The 25496-nt window shown below is 37.5% G+C and overlaps 1 protein-coding gene across 5 annotated transcripts in view; it reads right to left on the bottom strand.

The window, feature by feature from the left end:
* The window catches only part of LOC120860328 (ubiquitin-associated protein 2), a 113923-nt gene that overhangs the window by 73056 nt on the left and 15371 nt on the right, over window positions 1–25496 (bottom strand). For 4 of the 5 annotated variants that reach the window (XR_005720298.1, XM_040236126.1, XM_040236125.1 and 1 more), the window contains exon 2: window positions 8725–8864. The exons of the other annotated variant lie outside the window; for it this stretch is intronic. Coding sequence is in view for 3 of the 4 variants with exons in the window: in XM_040236126.1 (XP_040092060.1) it covers window positions 8725–8823 (99 nt within the window). In the remaining variant the exon portion in view is untranslated. The remainder of the gene's footprint in view (window positions 1–8724; window positions 8865–25496) is intronic. 5 annotated transcript variants of the gene reach the window in all.

Raw genomic sequence — 25496 nt, 5'->3', positions numbered from 1 at the left:
CAAATAGATGGGGAAACAGTGGCCGACTTTATTTTTATGGGCTTCAAAGATCACTGCAGATACTGTAGCCATGAAATTAAAAGACACTCACTCCTTGGAAGGAAAGTTATGACCAACCTAGACAGCACATTAAAAAGCAGAGACATTACTTTGCCAACAAAGGTCCATCTAATCAAAGCTTTGGTTTTTCCAGTAGTCAGGTATGGATGTGAGAGTTGGATTATAAAGAAAGCTGAGCACCAAAGAATTGATGCTTTTGAACTGTGGGGTTGGAGAAGACTCTTGAGAAGCCCTTGGACTGCAAGGACATCCAACCAGTCCATCCTAAAGGAGATCAGTCCTGGGTGTTCATTGGAAGGACTGATGTTGAAGCTGAAACTCCAATACTTTGGCCACCTGATGTGAAGAGCTGACTCATTTGAAAAGACCCTGATGCTGGGAAAGATTGAGGGCAGGAGGAGAAGGGGATGAGAGAGGATGAGATGGCTGGACGGCATCACTGACTCAATGGACACAAGTTTGGGTAGGCTCTGGCAGTTGGTGATGGACAGGGAGGCCTGGCGTGCTGCGGTTCATGGGGTCGCAAAGAGTCGGACACAACTGAGCGACTGAACTGAACTGAACTGAACTGAACCCCTTTAGGATAAACAAACTCCAACAAATTAGAAATAGAAGGGAACTTCCTCAACTTAATAATAACTTTAACTTAAACCAACAACTTTAACCATCTACTTACTGGTGAAAGACAACTGAAAGCTTTCCTCCTAACATCAAGAACAAAATAAGATGTTTGTTCCAGCCATGTGTACTGGAGAGTCTAAACAAAGTCTTTCGACAATTAAGTGAGGAAAGTAGAATATATGCATGAACTAAATTCTTATGGCTAAAATGCCAACACACACATACACACACACACACTCACTCAATCTCTCTCTCTCAGGAAAACGCCCAAACTTGAAAAGCATAGTACAAGTATTATACAGTATAGGGCCAACAGTAATTTGGTAAACAACCATCATGAAACTGTTCATCAATGAAGAATTATCTTCCTATAAGATCCAAAAGTTCCTATTATAAAAATTATTAAATAACAAAGTACACGGAGAAGGCACTGGCACCCCACTCCAGTACTCTTGCCTGGAAAATCCCATGGACGGAGGAGCCTGGTGGGCTGCAGTCCAAGGGGTTCGCTAAGAGTCGGACACGACTGAGTAACTTCACTTTCACTTTTCACTTTCATGCATTGGAGAAGACAATGGCACCCCACTCCAGTACTCTTGGCTGGAGAATCCCAGGGACGGGGGAGCCTGGTGGGCTGCTGTCTGTGGGGTCGCACAGAGTTGGACACAGCTGAAGCGACTTAGCAGCAGCAGCAGCAGCAGCTGCACCTAAGTGGGTTTCCCTGGTGGCTCAGATGGTAAAGAATCTGCCTGCAGTGCGGGAGACCCAGGTTCGGTCCCTGGGTTGGGAAGATCCCCTGGAGAAGGGCATGGCAACCCACTCCAGTATTCTTGCCTGGAGAAGTCCATGGACAGAGGAACCTGGCAGGCTACGGTCCATGTGATCACAAAGAGTTAGTCACGACTGGGTGAGTTTTTCACTTTCTGCCCTAACTGACTATGTGGTTTGGGCTTGACTGCCTCTTCAGGTCTCAGTTCCCTCTGGAAAATGCATGGGTTCCAGCAGATGAGCTAGTGTTTAGGAACCTAGAAGTTCTTCATTTCAGTTAGTGAAAGGCTCATGTATAGGGATTGCTCCAAAGCAACCTAGACTTGTGTGTGTGTGTATTTTGTGGCTCTTCTCTGCTCCACCACTGTACTTTCTGGATGATGCTGATTCCCACGGATCCTGTTGCCCCAGGGCCTTGGCTTGCCAATGGCCTGGTGGGTCCTGTCTGGTGTCCACTAAGTTTCTACTGCATCTTGTCTGCTCAAGACAAGTTTTTTACATCAGCCAGGATGCTTCAGCCCAGAGGTGTTTCCCTTTGGTGAGAACATGTGTCTGCAACTTCTCGTTGGTGTCCCAGCGTTTTCTCTTTATTGAGGATGACTGAAGACTCTATTTGTCCTTTTTGGATAAATGAAATGCACCTGTTTGACATGGGCTGACCTCCTTGTTTGGGGAATGTTCACTAAATTGATGTCTTTCTCACATGTGTATCAGCCTGCAATAAAAACCTCCTATCTGGAAAAAAAAAAAAAATTATAAAAATTATTAAATAACAAAGTACAGCTTCTGTTTTATGGCTAGGAAGATCTCAGAGGTAGTAATACAGTTCAACTGCATACTGCACCCCTATGTAATTTACCCATACTTTATGCTAAGTGTTACTGGCACAGGCCTCCTAACTACCAGAGGTGTGGGGTATCCAGTGTTAACAATCATGCTGCCTCCCAACTAGGGAAGAAGCTATTTGAACAGTCTTTAAGAAAGCAGTCATGAGAGTCCAGGCTAGCGTGGCCAAGAGAAGGAAGGGATGTAAAAGGAGATGTTTCTTTTATCACTTTATACTTACAGACTGAGAAAAGTGACTGCAATAAGTGCAAGATCTGGGAGAACTCGGCCTACATTCGTCATAAGAAACCTGTGAGAATCCAATGAAAAGAGGCACAAAGAATGAGAGAAACGAGAATGGGGGGCAAAGTGGAAAGCAGTCAATAGTACGTAAAATCACCAGGACCCTAAAGCAGGTGTCTATACCAAGAAAATAAAATGAGCACAACTTTCTGGGATGAAGGTGATGTTCTATATCTTGATAGGAGGCTGGGTTACTCAAAATGTATACAAAAAATATATTTTAAAATATATTTAAGTGATCTGATACATTTAAATACACCTGTATGTAAATTTCACCTAAAAAAAAAAAAAAGAGAAACCTAGACAAATATTAAGCTCTAGTTAATGACATATAAGCAAGAGTGTCCAGGGGTATATCATATAGATGTATTTGAAATGCATAAAAAAATAAGATAGCATGATGGATAGCTAGTCTAATGTGATAAAAACAAATAGAGCAAAAAGGTAATTGTGAGGGGGCAGTCCTGGTGGTGTGTGGTTAGGAATCCACCTGCCAACCTGATCCAGGAAGATTCCCACATGTTGCAAGGCAACTAAACCCATGCACCACAACTATGGGGCCTGCGTTCCCCAGAGCCTGTGCTCTGCAACGAGAAGCCACCACAATGAGAAGCCTGCACACCACAACTAGAGAGTAGTTCCCAGCTCACTCTAACTAGAAAAAGCCCATGAACACCGACGAAGACCCAGGTTAGACAAATAAATACATAAACAATTTTTTAAAGGTAATTGTGAACTTGTGGGTGTTCGCTGTACAAGTCTTTCACCTTCTCTTTATATTTGAACATTTTCATAATGAATTAGGGGGGGAATTTCAGCAGACCAGAAAAGAAGGCCTGGAAGAAGGTAAAAAATAAAGGACCAAGGAAAAGAAGGGGAAAAACAGATGTTAAACAGGAGCTAAAATTAAAAATATAAATAAAATCAGACAGAGAAAGACAAGTACTATTCGATATCACATATATGAAATCTAATAAATAATACCAATGAACCTATATACAAAACAGAAACAAGACCCAAAACAAAACTGACAGTTAAAAGGGGGAAAGGACATGGAGGTGAGATAGATTAGGAGCATGGGATTAATGATACAAACTACTATACAAAATATAGTTAAGGTACAAGGAATTACTAAATAACACAGGGATCTGTATTCAGTATCTTTTAATAACTATAATGGTAAATAATCTGAAATATATACATTAACTGAGTCACTCTGCTGTACACTTGAAACTAACAATGTTATAAATCAACTAGACTTCAATTAAATACACACACACACAATAAATGGGGGAAAATATCCAAGAAAGTGAACCATAGACCAGTTGGAAAAATTCACTCACTGTATGATGTTTATTAGCGGAATATGCCTAGTTCAAGACATTTCACAGAGAAAATACGGCATACAACAATTTTACAGAGTATATGATACACCAAGGACAGGGACTTTGGCTATAATATCTTTCTAAAAGGGGATGTGGGATCAATTAAAAGTAATAGGGCAGGGAGGGAAATAGCCACAATAATACCTCTAAAGGCAGCAATATTTAAACTTAAAAATTGCTAGAGAATTGTCTGTGCTTCCTAAATATACACAAGTTACAGAAACAAAGAACGCTCCTCTATTAAAATATCTTATAAAATATTAGTAATAAAAACACTCAAGTTGACGAACTTTCACTAAACACTATAAGCAGAAAAGTTACTGCCAACAGCATTTTGCTGCAGGCAATAGTCTAGGGCTTCTATATATTTCCTTATTTTCATTTTGATATTTTTGCATCCACACATTTCTACCCATAAAATCATTCTTCATACCATATGTAAGGTAAATACTAATCACTAATTTATTCCAACTCAGCTTTTTCAGCTTAAATACTATGAGTGAAATATTCTTTGTATTTCTCTTCAGTGGTATCATCATTTTACTTCTACAATTATAGACCATCTAGACACAACAAAGCTGATGCACTTAACAGGAGTCCAGTATTGCAACACTAGCATAACATATTGATGAAATATAAAGCATTTTAAATCAGAACCTTAAATATTCTTTTCCTTTGCTCACTACCCTAGTCAAGAGAAAATTACTTTAAATATTCAATAACCAAAGCACCAAATTAAGAGTATGATAGGAAAGTTGCCAGGTTGAGCTCTAGAATGTGACAGAGATCTGTTCAGCTTCTGAAATCAGAGGAAAAAAAGCAGAATCAAGGGGTAAGTTAACAAGGTTACACACCCTCCCCTACAACAAACATTAGTGACATCCACCATACAACTGTTGAGTGGAAAAATAAAAGTCTTGCCAAGAAAAACAGCATTACTAACTCTCTTCCTCTGGATCTCTCTTCCATTCACTTGGCTCATAACGAGCTAAAGCTACTTTCACAGTGAACAATGTGTTCACAGCTTTTCTAGCGCAGCCAAAAGTTTTGGGCTGGATCTGTCACCTAGTAGATTTGGAAAATACAATGAAGTCAGATTTTGTTTTCTAAATCACCCTTATGCCCACCATCTAAAGATAAGTATTGTTAGTTATAATTAATTACTTAGAAGATGTTTCTTAGAAGGAAAGCTATGACTAACCTATGCTAGACAGCATAAAGCAAAGATATCACTTTGCCAACAAGGTCTATATATTCAAAGCTATGGTCTTTCCAGTAGTCACGTACAGATGTGAGTGTTGGACTGTAAAGAAGGCTGAGCACCAAAGAATTAACACTTTCAAACTGTGGTACTGGAGAAGACTCTTGAGAATCCCTTGGACAGCAAGATAAAACCAGTCAATTCTAAAGGAAATCAACCCTGAATATTCATTGGAAGGACTGATGCTGAAGCTCCAATACTTTGGCCACCTAATACAAACAGCTGATTCACTGGAAAAGACCCTGATACTGGGAAAGACTGAAGGCAAAAGGGTAAGAGGGCAACAGAGGATGAGAAGGTTGGATGGCATCACCAATTCAATGAACATGAACTTGCGCAAACTCTGGGAGATGGTGAGGGACAAGGAGGCCTGGTGTGCTGCAGTCCATGGGGTCTAAACAGTCGGGCATCACTTAGCAACTGAACAATAATTAAGAACTATTCTTTTTCCTTAAATGTTTTAACAGTTGCGATATAAGCAAAACACTGGGTTCTTTCAGTAACCAGGCCTTTTTCATTAAAATTTCAAATATTATTATAATCACTTCATAACATATGCAGAATATACAATAAGAGTAAAAGCTACCACTTCCTGAATAGAACTTAAATAATTTCTAATTCCTTCCAAGCATGCTGTAAAGTAAATATTGTGAAATTAATAAAGGGAAAATTCACTAAAATGGAATCAGGAGACCAGAAGGGGAAACTCTCAGGCAGTACCACTAGAGGTCAATTACAGGAAAAACTAACATTGCAGGTAGGCCCCAATGGGAAAAGATGTACATTGCATCCTTACAAGAAATCAACTATTTCAGCAACTCAGTTAATGAGAAACCCTTATTACCCTGTACTTCACTTTTCTCTAATGACTTTTGTTCAAAACAACCCCTCCCAACTTCCTCATTTTTCTCTATAAAATAAGGTTCCTCTGTTTCTGAGACTTGCCTATGGCTTCTGCAATGGCTTGCTTATTCTGAATTGCAATTCTCTACTATTTCCAAATAAGCCCATTTTTCCTCCTAAAATAACTTTTTCAGTTTAACATTATCACACTCCATTTTACATTTTTTAAAACTAGAGTGTTTTAAAACATCATCCTCACATGATACTAGATAATCAAGTGACAAAATTACCAGTTTATAAGACAAATCTATGTTCTATACATCATATATGATACATTAAGTACAGATCATCATTTCTGTGGTACTTCTACCAAAAATGCATAAACTCCCTCTAATCATGAAAAAGTATCAGACAAACTAAAACTGGGAGATATTCTATAAAATAAATGGCATATATTCTTCAAATACATCAGTGTCATGAAACAGAGGAAGTCCTACATTAAAAGAGACTAAAGAGGGACTTCCCTGTTGGACCAGTGGCTAAGACTCTGTGCTCCCAATGCAGGCGGCTGGGTCTACGCCCTGGTTGGGGAACTAGATCTTATGTGCCACAACTAAGACCCACAGCAGCCAAATAAATAAATGACATTTCAAAAAAGAAAGACTAAATAAAGAGAACTGACACCTAAATACAATGTATAATCAAGGACTTAATTAGCTAAAAAGGACATTATTGGGACAATTGGGGCAATATGAATACAATGTACAGGTTACATTAGATGAGCTGATTTTCTGACTTTTGATAACTGTTTTTTAACTACATAAAATAAGATCCTTGCTTCCCTGGTGGCTCAGATGGTAGTGTCTGCCTGCAATGCGGGAGACCCGGGTTCAATCCCTGGGTCAGGAAGATCCCTGGAGAAGGAAATGGCAACCCACTCCAGTACTCTTGCCTGGAAAATTCCATGGATGGAGGAGCCTGGTGGGCTACAGTCCATGGGGTGGCAAAGAGTCAGACAAGACTGAGCAACTTCACTTCACTTTTTTAAAAATTATATACTGCAATATTTAGGGGTAGAGATGCACCATATCTGCACTTTATTCTCAAAAAGTTTGAAGGAAAAGTTGTGTGTAGTTTCTCCTTTGTAGAAGGAGAGAGAACAGGATAAATTAGCAAACATGGCAAAAATGTTAAAACCTGGGGGTAATCTAGAAGAAGGATATTCAGAAATTATATGTACTACTCTCAAAATGTTTCTCTAACTCTCCAAGCAATTTTTCTTTTACAGTGAGGTTCAAAGAGACTTAAGTAATAACATCTCAATGGTAAAGTGGCAAACTTAGGTCCCAAACCCAGGTTTACTCAGATTCAAAAGAGCTCATGGTCTTCTTACACCCTGCTGCCTCGATAGGGTGTCTCAGGACACCTCTACCATTAGACATTTAGATTGGGCAGGAAGTATCTTCTGCAATGAGGGACACACATTCTACCCCCAATTTCAGGTTGCTCCCTTAAGAAACACTTTCCAGAATAGGGTTAAGGATTTTACTGTTTTGAGAAATTCTCACCAAACGTTTTTTTACAAGGAAAGTCAGAAATCTAAGTGTCTAGGAATCCTTCTCAAAGTTCAGTGGGCAGCTTTTTTCTTCTGTAAAATGAGCCACCCCTAAAGGGCCAATGGAAAAGCTAGTAGAGACAATACTTGGCAGTCCTCCTTCCTCCATTCGGTAGACTTTGATTCTCTGGAAATCAGAAATCTAAGGGTCTAGAAATCCTTCTCAAAGCTCAATGGATGGCTTTCCAAAAATTTTATTTGGGTGGGAGATGGAGATAGTTTCCATTCCCAACAACTCACTTTAATTTTTTTTTTTTTTTTGCCATATCGCACGTCATGAGGGATCTCAGCTCCCCAACCAGGTTATCATACTCATGCCTGTGCAGTGGAAGCATGGAGTCCCAACTCCTAAACCCCCAAGGAAGTCCCAGAAAAGACAGCATTTTAAAAATCTCTTGTAATTCAGATTTCTCTCTACTTCAGAGTATTGTTTTCCACTTGAGATTTTCATAGTACATTCCAGGGACACACCTGGATTAATGACAAAAAGGATACAACCTAGGTGCTAATAAGTAGCAGGAAAAAGTTCAGGATTAAACAGTTAAGGAACAAGTTTACCTGACTCTGTACTTCCTCTTTCCTATTATAGACTATTTACTTGTTTAAAAAATTCAATATATCTTTTTCTTTAAAAAAAAAAAAAAAAACTACTTTATTTTTGGCTGCACTCCATCTTGGTTGTTGTGTAAAGGTTTTCTCTAGTTGTGGCCAAGTGGGGGCTACTGTCTAGTTGCAGTGGGCAGGCTTTTCACTGTGGTGATTTCTCTTGTGGAGCCTCTAAGGTGTGTGGGCTTCAGTACTTGTGGCATACAGGGGTAGTTGCTCCATGGCACGTAGAACCTTCCCAGACCAGGGACTGAACCTGTGTTGCCTGCTTTGGCAGTGGATTCTTAACCCCTGGACCACCAGAGAAATCCCTAAACTATCTTTTAAAAACAAGTTTCAAAATCCTGCGTTTCCTACAAAGGAGAACATTAACGCATATATGCCCCTTAATTTCTGTAATTTTAAACAAAGAAAACAAGAGTTCCACAAAAACTTACCTGGACCACTTGTTTCTGTAGTTGTGTTGCCTGTGTTGCTGAAATCTGTGGTTTTTCCCGAGCACCTCTGGACCGGTCACTGCTCACTGAAGTCATCATATACAGTATATACAAAATAATGTATGCACAAAATAGAAAATCTGCAAGAAATCAGACATGGTAAGCAAATCTTGCAGATTACAAAAAACCAGCAAGGATAAAATTCAGGGATATGGAAGAAATATGAGATAAAACAAAGATTCTCTAGAAAGGAAATTCTCAAGAAACTACCCACTAAGGATTTTAGATTCCCCTGGTAGCTTTTAAGCCAATTTTACTAAGGCAGTCTAAATGTCTACGATTTATGATTATAGCAATTTTTAAAATTAATTTTTAATTGGGTGATAATTGATTTACAGTATTGTGTTGGTTTATGCCATACATCAACATGAATCAACCATAGGTATACATATGTGCCCTCCCTCTTGAAACTCCCTCCCACCTCCTATCCAATCTCACCCTTCTAGGTTGTTATAAAATACTGGTTTGAGTTCCCTGAGCCATACAGCAAATTCCTACTGGCTATCTATTTTATATATGATAGTGTATATGTTTCCATGCCACTCTCTCCATTCATCCCATTGTCTCCTTTCTCTCCTCCCCTCCCCCACCTCCATATCTGTAAGTCCATTCTCTATGTCTGCCTCTCCACTGCTGCCCTGCAAATGGGAGCACCAGTATCACCTTTCTAGGTTCCATTTATATACATTAATATACATATATGTTTTTCTTTCTGACTTACTTCACTCTATGTAATAGGCTCCAGGTTAATCTCATTAGACAAATTCTTAGAATAATATAATCTTTCAAAACTGAACCAGGAAGAAATAGAAAATATGAATAAACCAATCACAAGCATGGAAATCAAAACTGTAATCAAAAGTCTTCCAACAAACAAAAGCCCAGGGCCAATGGCTTCACAGGCGAATTCTATCAAAAGTTTAGAGAACAGCTAATACCTATCCTGCTCAAATTCTTCCAGAGAATTGCAGGAGGAAAACTCCCAAACTCATTCTATGAAACCACCATCACTCTGATACTAAAACCCAGACAAAAATGCCACAAAAAAAAATTACAGGACAGTATCACTGATAAACATAGATGCAAAAATCCTCAACAAAATTCTAGCAAACGGAATACAACACATTAAAAAGGTCACACATCACGATCAAGTGGGCTTTATCCCAGGGATGCAAGGATTCTTCAACATAACAAATCAATGTGATACACCATATTAGCAAATTGAAAGATAAAAGCTATATGATCATCTCAATAGATTCAGAGAAAGCTTTTTACAAAATACAACATTTGTTTAAGATAAAAGCTCCCTAGAAAGTAGACGCAGAAGGAACATACCTCAGCATAGTAAAGCCATATACAACAAACCCACAGCAAACACTATTCTCAATGGTGATTATAGCAATTCTAAACAAAAATATAAAATATCTCCATTTTAACCAGCAATTAGTTTACCACTATATAGTTAGCCCTCTGCATCCACAGATTCAACCAACCACAAATAGAAAATATTAGAAAAACATTTTTTTCAGGAAGATCCAAAAAGCAAAACTTCAAGTTTGCCACACTATGGCAACTATTTACATAGCATTTACATTGTACTAGGAGAAGGCAATGGCACCCCACTCCAGTCCTCTTGCCTGGAAAATCCCATGGACGGAGGAGCCTGGTGGGCTGCAGTCCATGGGATTGCTAAGAGTCGACACGACTGAGCAACTTCACTTTCACTTTCATGCATTGGAGAAGGAAATGGCAACCCACTCCAGTGTTCTTGCCTGGAGAATCCCAGGGACGGGGGAGCCTGGAGGGCTGCCGTCTATGGGGTCGCACAGAGTCGGACACGCCTGAAGCGACTTAGCAGCAGCAGGTATTATAAGTAATCCAGAGATGACTTAAAGTATACAGCAGGATGCGTGTAGGTTATATTCAAGAAATATTATTTGCCTTTTTGTTTTTTTGGCATGGGGGATCTTAGTTCCCTGACCAGGGATCAAACCCATGTCCTCTGCAGTGAAAGCATACAGTCAAACACTAGACCACCAGAGAAGTCCCAATTATGCTATTTCTATAAGGGAGATAAGCATGCACAAAATTCTGGTATCTGAGGGAGGTCCTAGAACCAATCCTGTGCAAGATGCCAAGGGACAAGTGTATATAGTTACTACTATTAACATATGTAGTTTTAGCTGCCTCTTTCCATTTGCAGTTGGTATCTGAACCCAAAGGCAATATTATGTCCAGCGGAGACTTTACTGCCAATAATCTAATTCAAAATGTGATGTCTAGGACAAGCTATACCTTAAGGCAAAAACCACTTATAAATAACAAATCTTCCAGTGAGACAAAAACAACTGTAATTTTCCTTTATTTACTCAACACTTACTCAATAGCAAGTGCCAGGCACATAATTCAATATGCCATCAAAACACAATTACAACAATAAAACACCACTTCACACTGAATAGCATGGCTACTATGATAAAAAAAATATATTTAAACAGAATATAAGTTTTAGAGAAGATGCAGAAAAATTGGAATCCTGAATACCACTGTTAAGAATATAAAATGATGCAGTCGCTATGGAAAACAGTATCATGTTCCTATAAAACCATCCCATTCAGTAATTTACTTCTGAGTATAAACCAAAGAAATTAAAAGCAGGGTCTCAAAGAGATATTTGTACACCCATGTTCATAGCTAAAAACAGCTAACAACAGCTCAGAAGTAGAAGCAACCCAGGTTTCTATCTACAGATAAAATATTAAGTACACAAGGAATATAAACATAAAATGGAATATTATTTGGCCTTAAAAAGGGAGGAATTTCTGACACATGCAACAAACATGAATGAACCTTGAGGACATTATGCTAAGCAAAATTAGTCAGCCACGAAAGGACAACTATCCTATGACTCTACTTACATGAGTTACTTGGAGTAGTCCAATTCACAAGCAAAGGTGAATAATAGTTACCAGAGGTTGGGAGCTTGGGGAAATGGGGAGCTATTGTTTAATGGGTATGGAATTTTTGTTGAGGAAGAAACGTAAAAAGTTGTGAAGATGGATGGCCACAATACCATGTGAATGTACTTAACATAAAGTGTACAAAATGTACACTTAAAAAATGGTTAAAATGGTAAATTCTGTATACTTTACCCCAATTTAAAAAACAGTGTAACAGTGCCTTAAGAGCACAATTTCTGATCTAGAATCCTATACTCGGCAAATATTCCAATCAATGTGAAGACAGAAACAGGTTGTGGACCTCATACTCAGGAAGCTCCTGGAACAAACAAAACCTCTGAAACAGCATACTAAGAAAAGGCCATTTGCAACTGACACCATGAATTACCTACCGAAATCCCTTTACAACATATTTTTTCTCTTGCAGTCCTCTTGCAAAGAGGGTGAAAAGCTAAATATTCAATTTCTCAGCCTCCCTTGTAACTCGGGATGGCCACAGGCCACTTTTCTCAAAAATAATCTGAAAAGTCACAGTACCTTTATTCACCGTCCCCCAAATTAGAAATATGCCAAATGTGCTTCAAAGAGTGAGTATGTGTAGCATATCTATACAGCTATTAATTAGCAATAAAAAGGAACCAACTGTTGAACATGAATGAATCTCAAACACATTATACTAAATGAAAGCAGCCAGATTTAAAAAGCTGCATACTGTATGATTCCATTTTTATGACATTTTAGAAAAGACAAAGACAAAATTAGAGAAAGGAGATCAGTGATTGCCAAAAACTAGGGGATAAGAAGGAGGTCTAACACAGGAGACAGGAGAGGTGGCTCCCTCAGATGACAGTGAAAAATTATCTAGATGACATCTTGACTACAGGAGGCCTACAGAGCAATCAGATCTAATCAGAGCAGGAATATAGAGGGATACCAAAGAGATGCCTCCAAGAAAATGTTTTTGACCATCTTAAGAAGTGAATTTGTATATATGATAAAGTATAATCAGTGGTGGGTACACAGAAACATAAACAACAGTGAGAGAAAAAAACCAATTACTGTTCCCCATAAAAAGTAATATGGCTCAACTGTAATGTTTATATAGTGACAGCAACTTTTTATTTAAACTTATTACATGCTGAACAACAAGCTAAATGTTTTATTTAAATTACTCACTGTAATCCTCAACACTATAGAATTTGGCATAATCCCCATTTTAAGAATCAGAAATAAAACTTGAAAAGGTTCTACAGACCAATGAGATGCAACACAGTGAGCTCCAACTGCTTATCTCCTAGGGTACAGAGCATACAAATCAAACCAGTAACTCTTGCCTTCATAACCTATACTAGCAAAACAGTAGCCCAACATCAAGGATGGAGGTGACAGAACTCTTATTTATGTAAACAAGCTACATAACACCCAACTGTAGACACTGCAGTCTCCAACAAACAAGACCTGTGGCTAGAGACACCGTAATCTGCAGCCCACCTTAGCACCATCTCCCTAACTTTTCCTGAGTCATATACGCTCAGAAAAATAGCAAACAACATGAACATTTAAAATAACAAAGTAAACCCTTTAATATTTTCAAGAATTTAAAAAATCACTGCGTGAATCAAAGGTCCACTGGAACTCTGCAACTAGGAGGTCACTAGTGACCACTGCCAACAGAGCTTAGAAACCCTGGAGTGGAAAAAGCCAAGATAAACGAGGGAGAGGGACAGTAAACTAATCATACTTGCAAGAAGTAGTAACCAGAAGGAGATACAGAACAAAGTAGAATTTTGTAAGGATGAGGTACACTGAGCAATTCTAATACACTGTAAGCACCATGAGGACAGTGATTACATCCATCCCGTCACTCTTCCAAATACATATTTACTGAATAAAAGAGGCCTATCTATAAGCCAAAGAGGAGATAACTGAGAGGCATTAAACTGAAATAGCAATAAAGGGAAAAGACTCCCTTGGACAAGAAGAGGGTGCCCTCTCCACAAGCCAACAGAATGAATAAAAGGGCAGGTGCAACAGATTCGAAGGTTAGGAAGATTCAAAGATTTGAAGATTAGGAAGAAGGTTCAAAGATTTGAAGATTAGGAAGAAGATTCGAAGATTAGGAAAGACAGTCAACAGAGCTGGTTTTATCAATCTTTACTTTTTTAGTAAAAGAGACAAAACACCTGCAGAGAATGCATACTAGATGAGTGGGGGGAGGAGAAACAAAAGAAAATGGCAAAGGTTTTAACCACTACGAACGAGAGGAAGGCAAAAGAAGTCATAAAAAAGAATTAAAAAATGATACTGATGATCCACATGTTACCATGAAAGTAATTAGAATGTCACACCTCAACTCAGTAATTAAAGTAGAAGTGAGTTAAGGTGAATAGATCCTTTGCTGAAACATCCCACAAAATAAAAAGAACTTGAACTTTAAACAAGAGTCCACTTAAGTCATACATGATGTCACTAGGTGAAGAGCTGCTAACTCTGGTGCCTTTCTCATATACTTTAAGTTTCAATACATATTTGAAAACATCCCTTCCTAAAGAATATTCTCTCTCCAGTTTATTACAATCTCAGATGCCAGATTCACAACCTCATTAAAGGTAAAAATAATACTTTCATGTCTGTCATTAAACATGTGTTTCACTCTACTATAATATGGTGACTCAATCTTTTGGGTCATTAAGCACTTAGACAACTGATAAAAACTATGGCCCCTCCCCTCAGAAAAAGGCATATCCACAGAAAGTTCTGCCTGAAATTTCAAGAGAATTACATCTCATCTTCGTTCCCTCTCCTGTTAAAACCCATCCAGGAACAACCCACTCCACCTGCTCAATGCTGATGGGTGTCCAGGCTAAAACTCTGCTCTAAGAATTTAGTAGAGCTCTAAAATGTATTTAAAGCTTAAGGGTATTCCTTTCCAGGAAAAATGCAGACTATAACTGCTAATTCAGTCATTAAACAAAATCCTATAATTCACACGCTGTTTTAACAGGCTCTATGCTTCCTTAAGAACAAAAGGTACCTGCTTGTTCCCAAAGAAACTATTAGGAGAAAATGCTGACCCTCAATAAACTTACACATGGTATTTAATCAACATACTACCTATGTTCTTTCTGAAGAAACTATTGTTTTCAAGATCTGCTGACATGGTATAAACTCAATCAACTAATTGTAGTGTTAAAATAGTCTGCTGCAGGACTTCCCTGATGGTCCAATGGTTGGTTGGATCCCTGGTCCGGGAGGATCCCACAGGCTTTAAGGCAACTAAGCGCCACAACCAACTGCGCCTGCCAAGGCTCAAATACTGAAGCCCAAGCTCCTAGAGCTCATGATCTACAAGAGAAGCCACTGCAACAAGAAGCCCATGCTCTACAACTGTAAAGTAGACCCTGCTTGCTGCAACTAGAGAAAGCCCAAGCATAGCAACGAAGACCCAGCATGGCCAAAAATAAATAAAGATTCTATATTAAAATTAAAATATTTTTTACAAGTCTGCTGTTTCAGGTGAATATAATTAACTGGAAAACACATGCATCTTCCCCTCTGAACCACACTTAAGGAGCATGAACCAGAGAGAGACTAATCATCTATGGCCTACAAATATCTGCTTGACTCAACTGGCCTAAATGCAGCACACAGAAAATTATGTGCTTCAATGGAACATCACTCAGCCATGAAAAAAGAATAAAATATTGCCCCTTGTAGTAACACAGAGATCATACTGAATGAAGTAGGCCAAAGACAAAGACAACATCATCTATATGTAGAATCTAAAAAAAGGAAAAAAAATGAACCTCTTTACAAAACAGAAACAGACCCAGAAACTTACAGTTACCAAGTAGGAAGCTGGGAGAAGATAAACTAGGAATCTGAAATTAACAGATACTCATCACTGTAACTAAAACAGCTAAGCAACAAGGATTTACTGTAGAGCAGGAAACTATATTCAATATCTTATAGTAACCTGTAATGGAATATCATCAGGAAAAATTTATATGTAACTGAATCACTTTGCCATACACCTGAAACACAGGATTTTAAATCAACTAGTCTTCAATTTTAAAAAAATAAAAATAAAACACTCCCTGGAGAAGTACAAAATAATAATAATAATGTACTTGATTTAAATTTTTAACGTTTAAGCCTACTAGATTGAAAATTTAAACTGAGATTTAACCGTCTGCCACTTAAAAGATGATTCAATGAATGAGATGTCCAAGCAAAAGAATACTACAATGCCCTAACTGATCCAACCTATTTCCTGATCCAACCTATCTCGTTTACACGGAATCATATCCGTCCATTCAGGGAAGCTTCGAAACTCATTATCAGCCTTCTCAAGGTCCTCTTTTTAAAAAGCCAGAGTTCTTTCTCTGCTGCCCCAGTTTGATCCCTGGTCCAGGAAGATTCCATTTGCTGCAGGGCAACTAAGCCCTTGCACTCCAATTAGAGTCTGTGCACCACAACGAAAGATCCCACATACCACAAGTAAGACCCAACCCAGTCAAATAAGTAAATAAATATTAAAAAGAGAGAAAACAGCGAAACAAATCCAATTCCAATAACTACACATAAAAAGCTTTATCAAATTAAATAAAAAGCTGAAAATGGAGAGTGGCAATATATATGACAAAATAATGTAGAATGGTCATATTATTTCATGCTTAGGGAACATGTTAAAAGTTTTTAAGAATCCATTTTAGTGACAAAGCATTTCTACAAAAAGGTGGCAGTAAAACAAGAATATCCAGTTGGAAACAATTTCCTTAGTATTCTTTTGGTCAAGAACTTCCTCAGAGATTCAATAGTGAACACGGGTTCAATCACTCATCCAGTTACATCCCACATGCCATGCAGCAACGAGGCCTGTGTGCCACAACTACTGAGACCGGTGCTCTGGAGCCCGGGAGCCACAACTATTGAGTACACTCATCCTAGAGCCCTTGTTCCACAAGAGAGAAACCCATGCAGAGCAACTAGAAAGTAGTCCCCACTTGGCAGAACTAGAGAAAACCCACGTACAGCAATAATGACCCAGCACAGCCAAAAATAAATTTAAAAAATAAAAAAAACACAGTTCCCAAAGAAAAGTGTAAACACCTGAAACACTGTAAACCAACTATAATTTAATAAATATAAAGAATCTGCAGATACATTATAATTAGTAAGTTCAGCAAAATTTTAGATACAAAATAAAAATAAACGTACAAGGGTTACACCTAAATACCAGCTAACACAAAAAAATTCTACATAAGTTGTCTATGGCTGCTTTTTCACTACAATGGCAGTATTGAATAGTTAAGTTATAACACAGGCAAAGCAGAAAATATTTACTATCTGGTCCTTGGAAAAAAGTGCTCTAACTCCTATTTTAAAAGGTTCACTCAGTAAAAGTGATCCTTCTTCCTCAACTAGATTCAACTGAATTTCCAACAAAAGTCTAACAAGGGTTTTGTTCTCAGACCTGACAAGGTGATTCTAAAATGACACAGGGAATAAATAGTCAACAGCTAAGATGCTTCTTAAAACAACAAGGCACAAGACTGACCATCTAGGTATCAAGGATTATAAGCTACAGTATTTACCAAAGTACACAACTGGTACAGGGATAGACAATCCATGCAATGGATTAGAAGAGAAAGCCCAGAAATATGATTTTCAACAAGATGCATGTGGTCAGGAAAAGATGGACTTTCAAAGAGGCTGAAAGAACTGGTTGAGATTAGGTTTTAAAGTGTCTTTTCCTAAACCATACATTATAAAAGTTACTTTACAGGTACTCTAAGAACACACAGAGAGCAAAACTATTGATTTCAGAAGAAAATAAGGCTAATTTTTTTAACCCCAAGAAAGGAATTTTTATCTCATGAGAGTAATTATTTTCTTAAGAGTCAAAAGGTGTTAAAATTGCAACGATTAATAACTTTTTGGGGGGGCCTCACCATGTGGCATACCTGATCTTAGTTCCCCAGCCAGGGATCAAACCCATGCCCTGTGCAGTGGAAACGTGGAGTCCTAACCACTGAACCACCAGAGAAGTCCCAAAGATTAATAACTAAAATTAAAAACTTCTGTTCATAAAAAGGCAGCTGGCCCTGTGAAAATACAAGCCATAAACTGGGAAATTTTTTTATCAACATACATCTGACAAGTAGTAGTATTTGGATTTTATTAAATACTAAGATGGATAAACAACAAGGTCCTACTGTACAGCACAGGGAACTATATTCAATATCCTGTAATAAACCATAATGGAGAAAATATTAAGAATATATATAAGTAAAACTGAATCACTTTACTGTACACCAGAAACTAACATTGTAAATCAACTATATTTCAATTAAAGAGAAAGGAGGGAAGGAAGAAACACTATGAGAAATGCCCTAGCAGTCCCATGGTTAGGACTCTGAGCTTTCACTGCTGACGGCCTAGGTTCAATCCCCGGTAGGGGAACTAAGATCCCACAAACCACTCAGTACAGCCAAGAAAAAAGAAAGAAATACTATGAAACAAGAAGCATAAGAAAACTATCCAATAGGAAAACCAGCGAGAGTTGACCAGAAGTTTAGAGCAAATAACCTAAACCGCCCTTAAGTTTGTATCAAAGTCCATTTAAAATATTCCAAAACAGCCTACAGAATACTAGGATTTTATTTCCTAATGCCTTTTATCTACTTTCCTCTGAATTCTAAAGTATATACATGCAATTCATATTTCAGCTTATAAATTCTCTATTTCTTCTATATTTAACTTGCCTTCCCAGACTTAAATCATAAACAAGACCAGAAACTCATTTTGTTTTGCTCCCTTTACTACTCTGTAGGTGTCAACAGAAGAGACACTTGACAAATGTGTTGAAATGACATGTGATAGAAGCTGGTATCTTTTTTTATTGGTGAATAATTGCTTTACAATGTTGTACTCGTTTATACTGTACAACAAAGTGAGTCACTATATGTACACGTATATCCCAACTGTAAAAATTAAGAATAACCTAAGAAAGACCAAATCATAAGAGTCAATGATTCCAAAAAAGAACAATACATAAATTGAATTGTTTTCTAAAACAATCAGTTATGGAGACCCCAAAGCAAGCACTCCCATGATGTGAAACAATGTACCCCTATTTATAAATCTTACACATCTCAGGTTAATGAAATGATGTTAAACAAGCATTTCTGGTTATCTTTTGGACCTGTGTATCTTAAATTTAAAGAGAGGAGACATCATAACTCAGGATACCATTTCAGGCATCACAAGGAAAATTATGTCCCTGAAAACGATTTTAGCTAAAAAAAGGTTTCACAAGCTTTGTACTGAACTAGGTGTCCTAACATCATTTATTGATTTTCTTAATAGGTCCTCTGTCAACTGGAATGCTTAAGCTACAGGCATGTTACTGCACTCTAATAGCAAACAACCAATTAATGAGAACATCTGTGTGTCTATTATGGTTTAAAACTTTTTTCTCTATTTGAATCTCTCACTGTCAGTACGAATAACACACTTTGCATCCTTTTTTGAGATAAACAGTTTGAAGATTTTGTTGGTTTGGGTTTATTCTTTTGGTTGTATTATATAAACAAGGTTGTTATGTCATGATTATCTTAAAAGCTTTCTTTGAGTTTAGTATTCTCAGCTATGAAAACATACATACAAATACTTTAACTATCAGGCATCATACAAATGTGAAACATGCTAGTATTTCTGAAGTAAAGAGATTACTTATTTCTAAAATCACTTTCAGCATTAATACCCTGTAATTCTTCACTCCATAATTCTATGCTAAATATCTAAAGTTAAGCATCCAACCAAAATCTGCCTGGCTGAGTGGGTATTCCAAGGATAAAACCTTTTTAAAAAATCTTTTGTTTATCCACAGATTTCAGAACAGTTATTTTTTTAATTGAATAATGTGATCCTTTTCTCACTTATCTTTAACTATTTATCCCTCAGTGCCTCTACTTATGAAAATAAACTAGGTACATTAAAAATAACAAAATGAAACTTTGTTCTTACAGCAGTGCCATCTGGTGATGAAAATCTGCAAGTACAGAAATAGGCTAAACTGAATGGATTAAGACTGAGTTTTTTTGATTTACAAAAGACTTTTAGTCTTAATAGCCTTGCTATTACAACAACCAAACATTTTGATGTAATATATCCAAATTCTCAGTTGTCAATCAGATTAACCATAAGCTCCTTATGTTTCAAACTATAAGAAATTTACTAATTCACTGTCTCAATATATAAACATTAAGACTTTCTATCTCCATGTGTGTGTGCTAAATCGCTTCAGTCGTGTCCGACTCTTTGTGATGCTATGGACTGTAGCTTGCTGGCTCCTCTGACCAGGGGATTCTCCAGGCAAGAATACTGGAGTGGATTGCATGCCCTCCTCCAAGGGATCTTCCCTACCCAAGAATCAAATCCACAGTTTCTTATATCTTCTTCATAGGCAGAAGCGTTCTTCACCACTAGCACCATCTTCTATCTCCATTCCAATCATCAATTCTTAATCCACATTCAACAATGAATAGGTGATTAGGCTTCTGCTCCATAGCTAAACCAAAAGAACTGCTTTGTAAAACATGAAAAGTACATTGCTTACTTTATGTTTAAGTATTGTTGTTTGGAAATAACCATTTGCAATATTTATGCCAAAGGTCTTTCGTAGCAATAGTTTATGAATAACCTGGAGCAGTAAATTTTAATTAAAAGAGAAAATGGTTATTTCCAAACAACAATATTTAAATATAATGGAATCCTCTGGGAAAAGAAAACAGCTCAGAAAAAGCCAAGTTAACAGGATATATGATTCAACAGACAAATTTTCTTGTATTTTACATAAAGGTTCTGGAGTCAGTGCATTCTTAAAGCAAGGTAAAAAGCCTAAGTTACCAAAATCACTACCAACATCCTTAAAAATTACTACCAATGAATTATGAAAATGAGTAAGGCATGGAAATTAGATATAAAAATCAACACCTTCAGCATACTCTCACACGGGGAAATTCTGTTTCCTTTTCTGGAAAAAGAGCTCTGTGTAGTAAATGACAGTACTTCTCCAATAAGCACCCAGTTGCCAGACCACAGGAATTCAGTTTACACTTGTGTTCCATCCCCTCTATCACTCTCCACCCCCAAGGACTACTACCATGGAACAGGTTCCAAGAGAATTCTTAGAATAGAAACAGACAAGAGCAAGAGATTCTAAAAATAATGCAGTAGAAACTCAAACATACATATCTCAGGTTCTCAAGTGGCAGGGAGCACCAAGTTATTTCAATCCATACAACTAAATTTTAAAAACCATATTTACTTCACCTCATTCAAAGTAAATTAAAGATGTTTTAGATTTTAACAGGGATAAGAAATGCTACTACATCTGTAAACAAAAACAAAACCAGCAAATACCACATAAAACAATCTTTAAAAACAAAATTAGCAAAATACCACATAAAGCTCCCAGATTATCTAAAGTCCAAGAATGGTCTAAAATTACTTCCAATATAAAGAAAGTAAAACAGAATAAACCAACTTGATTAAAGTACAAAGATTTTCTCTGTAATAGGTCATTTTTAAAAAATGGTTTATTAACTGTTATTTTTTTAAGGACCTTTTGTAGATAAGATATCTCAGCTGCATTTTCAAGTGTTCCAGAATTTCAGAATGAACTCAAAATGGTTAACAGCCACCTGTACTTCTATTAAAGTTTACATAAGCAATACCACAAATTCACCATAAGAAGATGGTAACTAAAATTAGACATAAAAAAAGACATTTTAAAAAATAGTTGGGTAAAAATTTATCTAAAAACCATATAAACCCTAAAAGAAAAACAAGGATACATTTGGTCATCCTGAGGAGTTACAGAACACTTGCTGATAACCTGCCGAGAACTGTGAAGATGTTGGTGAAAGACCAAGGGCTTGAAGACAGTAAAGTGTCAGCACTGGAAGATACCCTGAAACCAGGAGGTTCACAGAGTATTTCATCTACTGACTGCATCAAGAAAAAATTATATTCCAGAAACAACAAAATGAATGTCTTTTTTTCCCCCCAAATAGAAGATAATACACCCACACAACATGAATTATGTAATCAGCTAAGGGCTCAACTACTAAGAACAGAAGCAAGCCTCCATCAAGAATGTTCACAAAGGAATTTCCCTGGCAGTCCAGTGGTTAAGACTGTGCTTCCAGGTGGGAGGTGGGAGGGGGATTCAGGATTGGGAGCTTGTATACACCCGTGGTGGATTCATGTCAATGTATGGCAAAACCAATACAGTATTGTAAAGTAAAATAAAGTAAAAATAAAATTAAAAAAAAAAAAACCGACTGTGCTTCCACCGTGGTGGGGCGGCGGGCTGCCAAGTGCAGGTTGGATCCCTGGTCAGGGAACTAAGATCCCACAGGCCATGCGTTAATATGTATCAATTATAGATAAACAACACATTCCAAGTCAGCTTCCTTGTCTTGAAGACAGCGTTACTACTGTCAGTGCAACCTTAATAACTTGCCTCTGATGCAAAACATCTGGTTCTGGGTCCAGATCTCACCTAACTTCCCAGCCTTTCAGATACCCGGAGAGGTTCCCTTAGCTCTCTATTGTAATGTTTTACTAATCAGATCTGTTTTATTATTTTTACTTAACTTCCAATATGTGTTCTTGCTTTTTCTATCGAGAAATTATTCTCAACCTTTTCCTGCAGAGAAAATTCATCTTTTCATTTCTGCAGAGAATAACACTGATTTATATTAAGGACCTCAACAAATTTGGAAGGCCCAAAGCAGCTAGCAAGGGGAAGTCTACAACCTCAACTCAGGAAAGAGTAAGGCAGCTACAGTGCCAAGGAACTCCAATGTGAGACCCAATTCCACACAGCTAAACTGCTTGTGTGATGCGTGCCAGGAGCTGACCAAGCGGGTACTTTTTTATTCTCCGCAGCTGCTGAGGGCAGGGTCAGGCCTCGAGCAGTTGGTGGACAAGGTTAACTCCCCTACACCAAGGCGTCACACACAATGTTATCTGCTATTCTGTACACATAATCTGCCCACAGAGAAGATGAGTGCTGGTGAACCCCTGAACATTATGGGACATCAAGAAGTATTTGGCATAGTCATATTTCTCTTTGCAGTTATCTAAGGTCAGTCAAGAAAAAGTATTTAATTGCCTAATAGCTGCTTCCACACATCTGTCCCACTGCTCCATTGCTAACTTCTTGGCTCTAAACCCTGGCTTTTAACTAAGATCTTAGTTCAGCAGCCACCTCATGATGATTTGCCCTCCTATCCCTTGAAAAGCTCTTAGGTATTCATTAGCAGTCTTAACCCTTTCAGGTCTTTTCTCTAAGAAAAAAAAAAAGGGCAGGGGAGAGGGTTTCAGACTTTGCGCTGACGGTACAGTGGTTGAGACTCTGCATTTCCATCCCTGGTGGGGAACTAAAATCCCACACACCTCACAGCATGGGGAAAAAAAAAAAATTCTTAAAAATAAAAATCTTTTTTAAAAAGGAGGAGATGTTGGAGGGGGTCCCTATACTATACAGCATTTTAAAAGATCTACAAATTATAGTACTGTACTTTTTATTTACATTGTATTCAAACAAGCACTCCCCAAATAATACCAGGATGTTACCTTCAGTAGAGAGTTCCTACATCACAGACAAGGACTAGTAAAAAGTTCAGTTTTTTTTTAATTAAAAAAAAAAACAACACTGGAACTAGATTAAAATAGAATTTCTATAAATCATCCACTTATCAGAACATTAACAACTTTCTCATAAATCCATAATAATTCTTGCTAAACAGACACTCACATTTTTTTTCTTGCTCACCTTATAGCAGATTCTGCTCCTCTTCCTATGTTATATACTCTGGTCTTGCTCTCCCAGAATTAGTGCCCACCCACATAAACAGTGACACATTTAGAGTCTGCTTTCTACCTACATTCTAAACCTTCTAACTACCTCACAGGCTGTGGCTACAAGGAATTACTATCTACCCATTATCTTCTAATGACCTATAATGAAATATTATCTGAAAAGATACTGAATCACTATGTTGAAATTAACACAACATTGTAAAGCTACTATACTTCAAAATTTTAAAACAATTACTAGATAACGATGCCATTATCTCCTGCCCCGTTCTGATCCTGTGGTTGCACTACGGGCCTAAGGAACCAACAGAATGGCGAAACAAGTGAAGCAGGAGCCCAGAAAAACTCCATTCTGCAAAAACGCTAGAAAGTCAACCCAGGTTTGTCAGCTTACTCATGACCTAATGTGGCTTTCCAACCATGTCTAAATCTCCACTCTTAAGTGGTGATACTTCCAGAAGCATCAGGAATTTCCCATCATCAAATAAACAAAGTTTAAGACTCTGGAATAGTGAGTGGATCACATTCCATCACCACCCCTAGTTGCGTAGTACAATCACTTGAGCAATTTCTAAAAAATGAAACCAGGTCCTATTACATCAGGCTCAAAATAGTTAAGACAGCGATACTGTTTTTTAAAAGTTCTCCAAGCAGTTCTTAAAAAATTAAACAAAGAGCTACCATATGACCAAGCAATTCCAATCCGAGGTACATACTCAGGAGATCTGAAAACATACATTTAGTCAAAAATTCATACATGGAATGTCCATAAGGAGCATCAGTTATAATAGCCAAAAAGTAGAAACAATCCAATGATGAACAGATAAACAAAATGTGATATAACCATGCAATGATTAGTCAAGTACTGAAAGGAACAAATTTCTGATAAAAACTACAACATGGATGAACACTGAAACCGTTACGTGAAAGAAGCCAGTCACAAAAGACCAGATATGTATACTGTATTACTCCATTTACATGTAATGTCCAGAAAAGGCAAATCCATAGAGACAGAAAGCATATTAGTGGATGGGATCAGGAAAGAATGGACAAACTGCTCATGAGAATGGGGGGGGCCTTCTTTTTGGGGTGATGAAAACGTTCTAGAAATACTGATACTCGCGTAATTTTGTGAATATTCTAAAAATACTGAACTGCATACTTTAAAATAATGAATTTTATGATATATAAATCATACATCAATTTTTTTTAAAAAAACAAGCTCTGCAGATTTCTAATGTGCACCCAGGATATCACACCAACTACTTTGGAGCAGTGGTTTTCACAAAGTGTGGTATCCAGACCGGCAGCATCAGCACTACCTAAGAACTTGTCACAAATGCACATTCCAAAGGTCACCCTAGATCTGGTGCATCAGAAATGTTTAAACAAGACTTGATGCACAATCAAGTTTGAGAATTGCGGCCCTCAAAGAACCTTAGATGAAAACGTTGATCCTGTTGGTTGAGAAAACTACAAAAAACATAATTTCACTTTATTATTTTTCCCCATAATAGTCATTCAGTTATACAAAGTTCCAAAAAAAAACAATGAAAAGTGGGAAAAAAACCACCACCTACACTTCCACCACCCCAAAATAACTACTGTTAACAGTTTAGTGAATAGCCTTCCACTGTTTTTATTTGTTTTACATCATTGTAATCCATGGGAAATGACTACATCACGCTTTTATCACAGAACATTAACATATAAACTATTATGTAAAAGCTAGGTGGCAATATAATTATAGCACCTCAATTACCCTAGTCAGTTGAGAAATCATGTATATTACAAGAATATGAAAGAAAATTCTTTAGGTGCCAACATGTTTTTGGCTCCAAGCCTTTCTGATATAAT

The sequence above is a fragment of the Oryx dammah genome, unplaced genomic scaffold (genome assembly GCF_014754425.2).
Source record: "Oryx dammah isolate SB20612 unplaced genomic scaffold, SCBI_Odam_1.1 HiC_scaffold_11056, whole genome shotgun sequence".
In the NCBI taxonomy this organism is placed as follows: domain Eukaryota; kingdom Metazoa; phylum Chordata; class Mammalia; order Artiodactyla; family Bovidae; genus Oryx; species Oryx dammah.
Note: the sequence above shows the minus strand (reverse complement) of the source record. Positions and strands in the feature narration are given on the sequence as shown.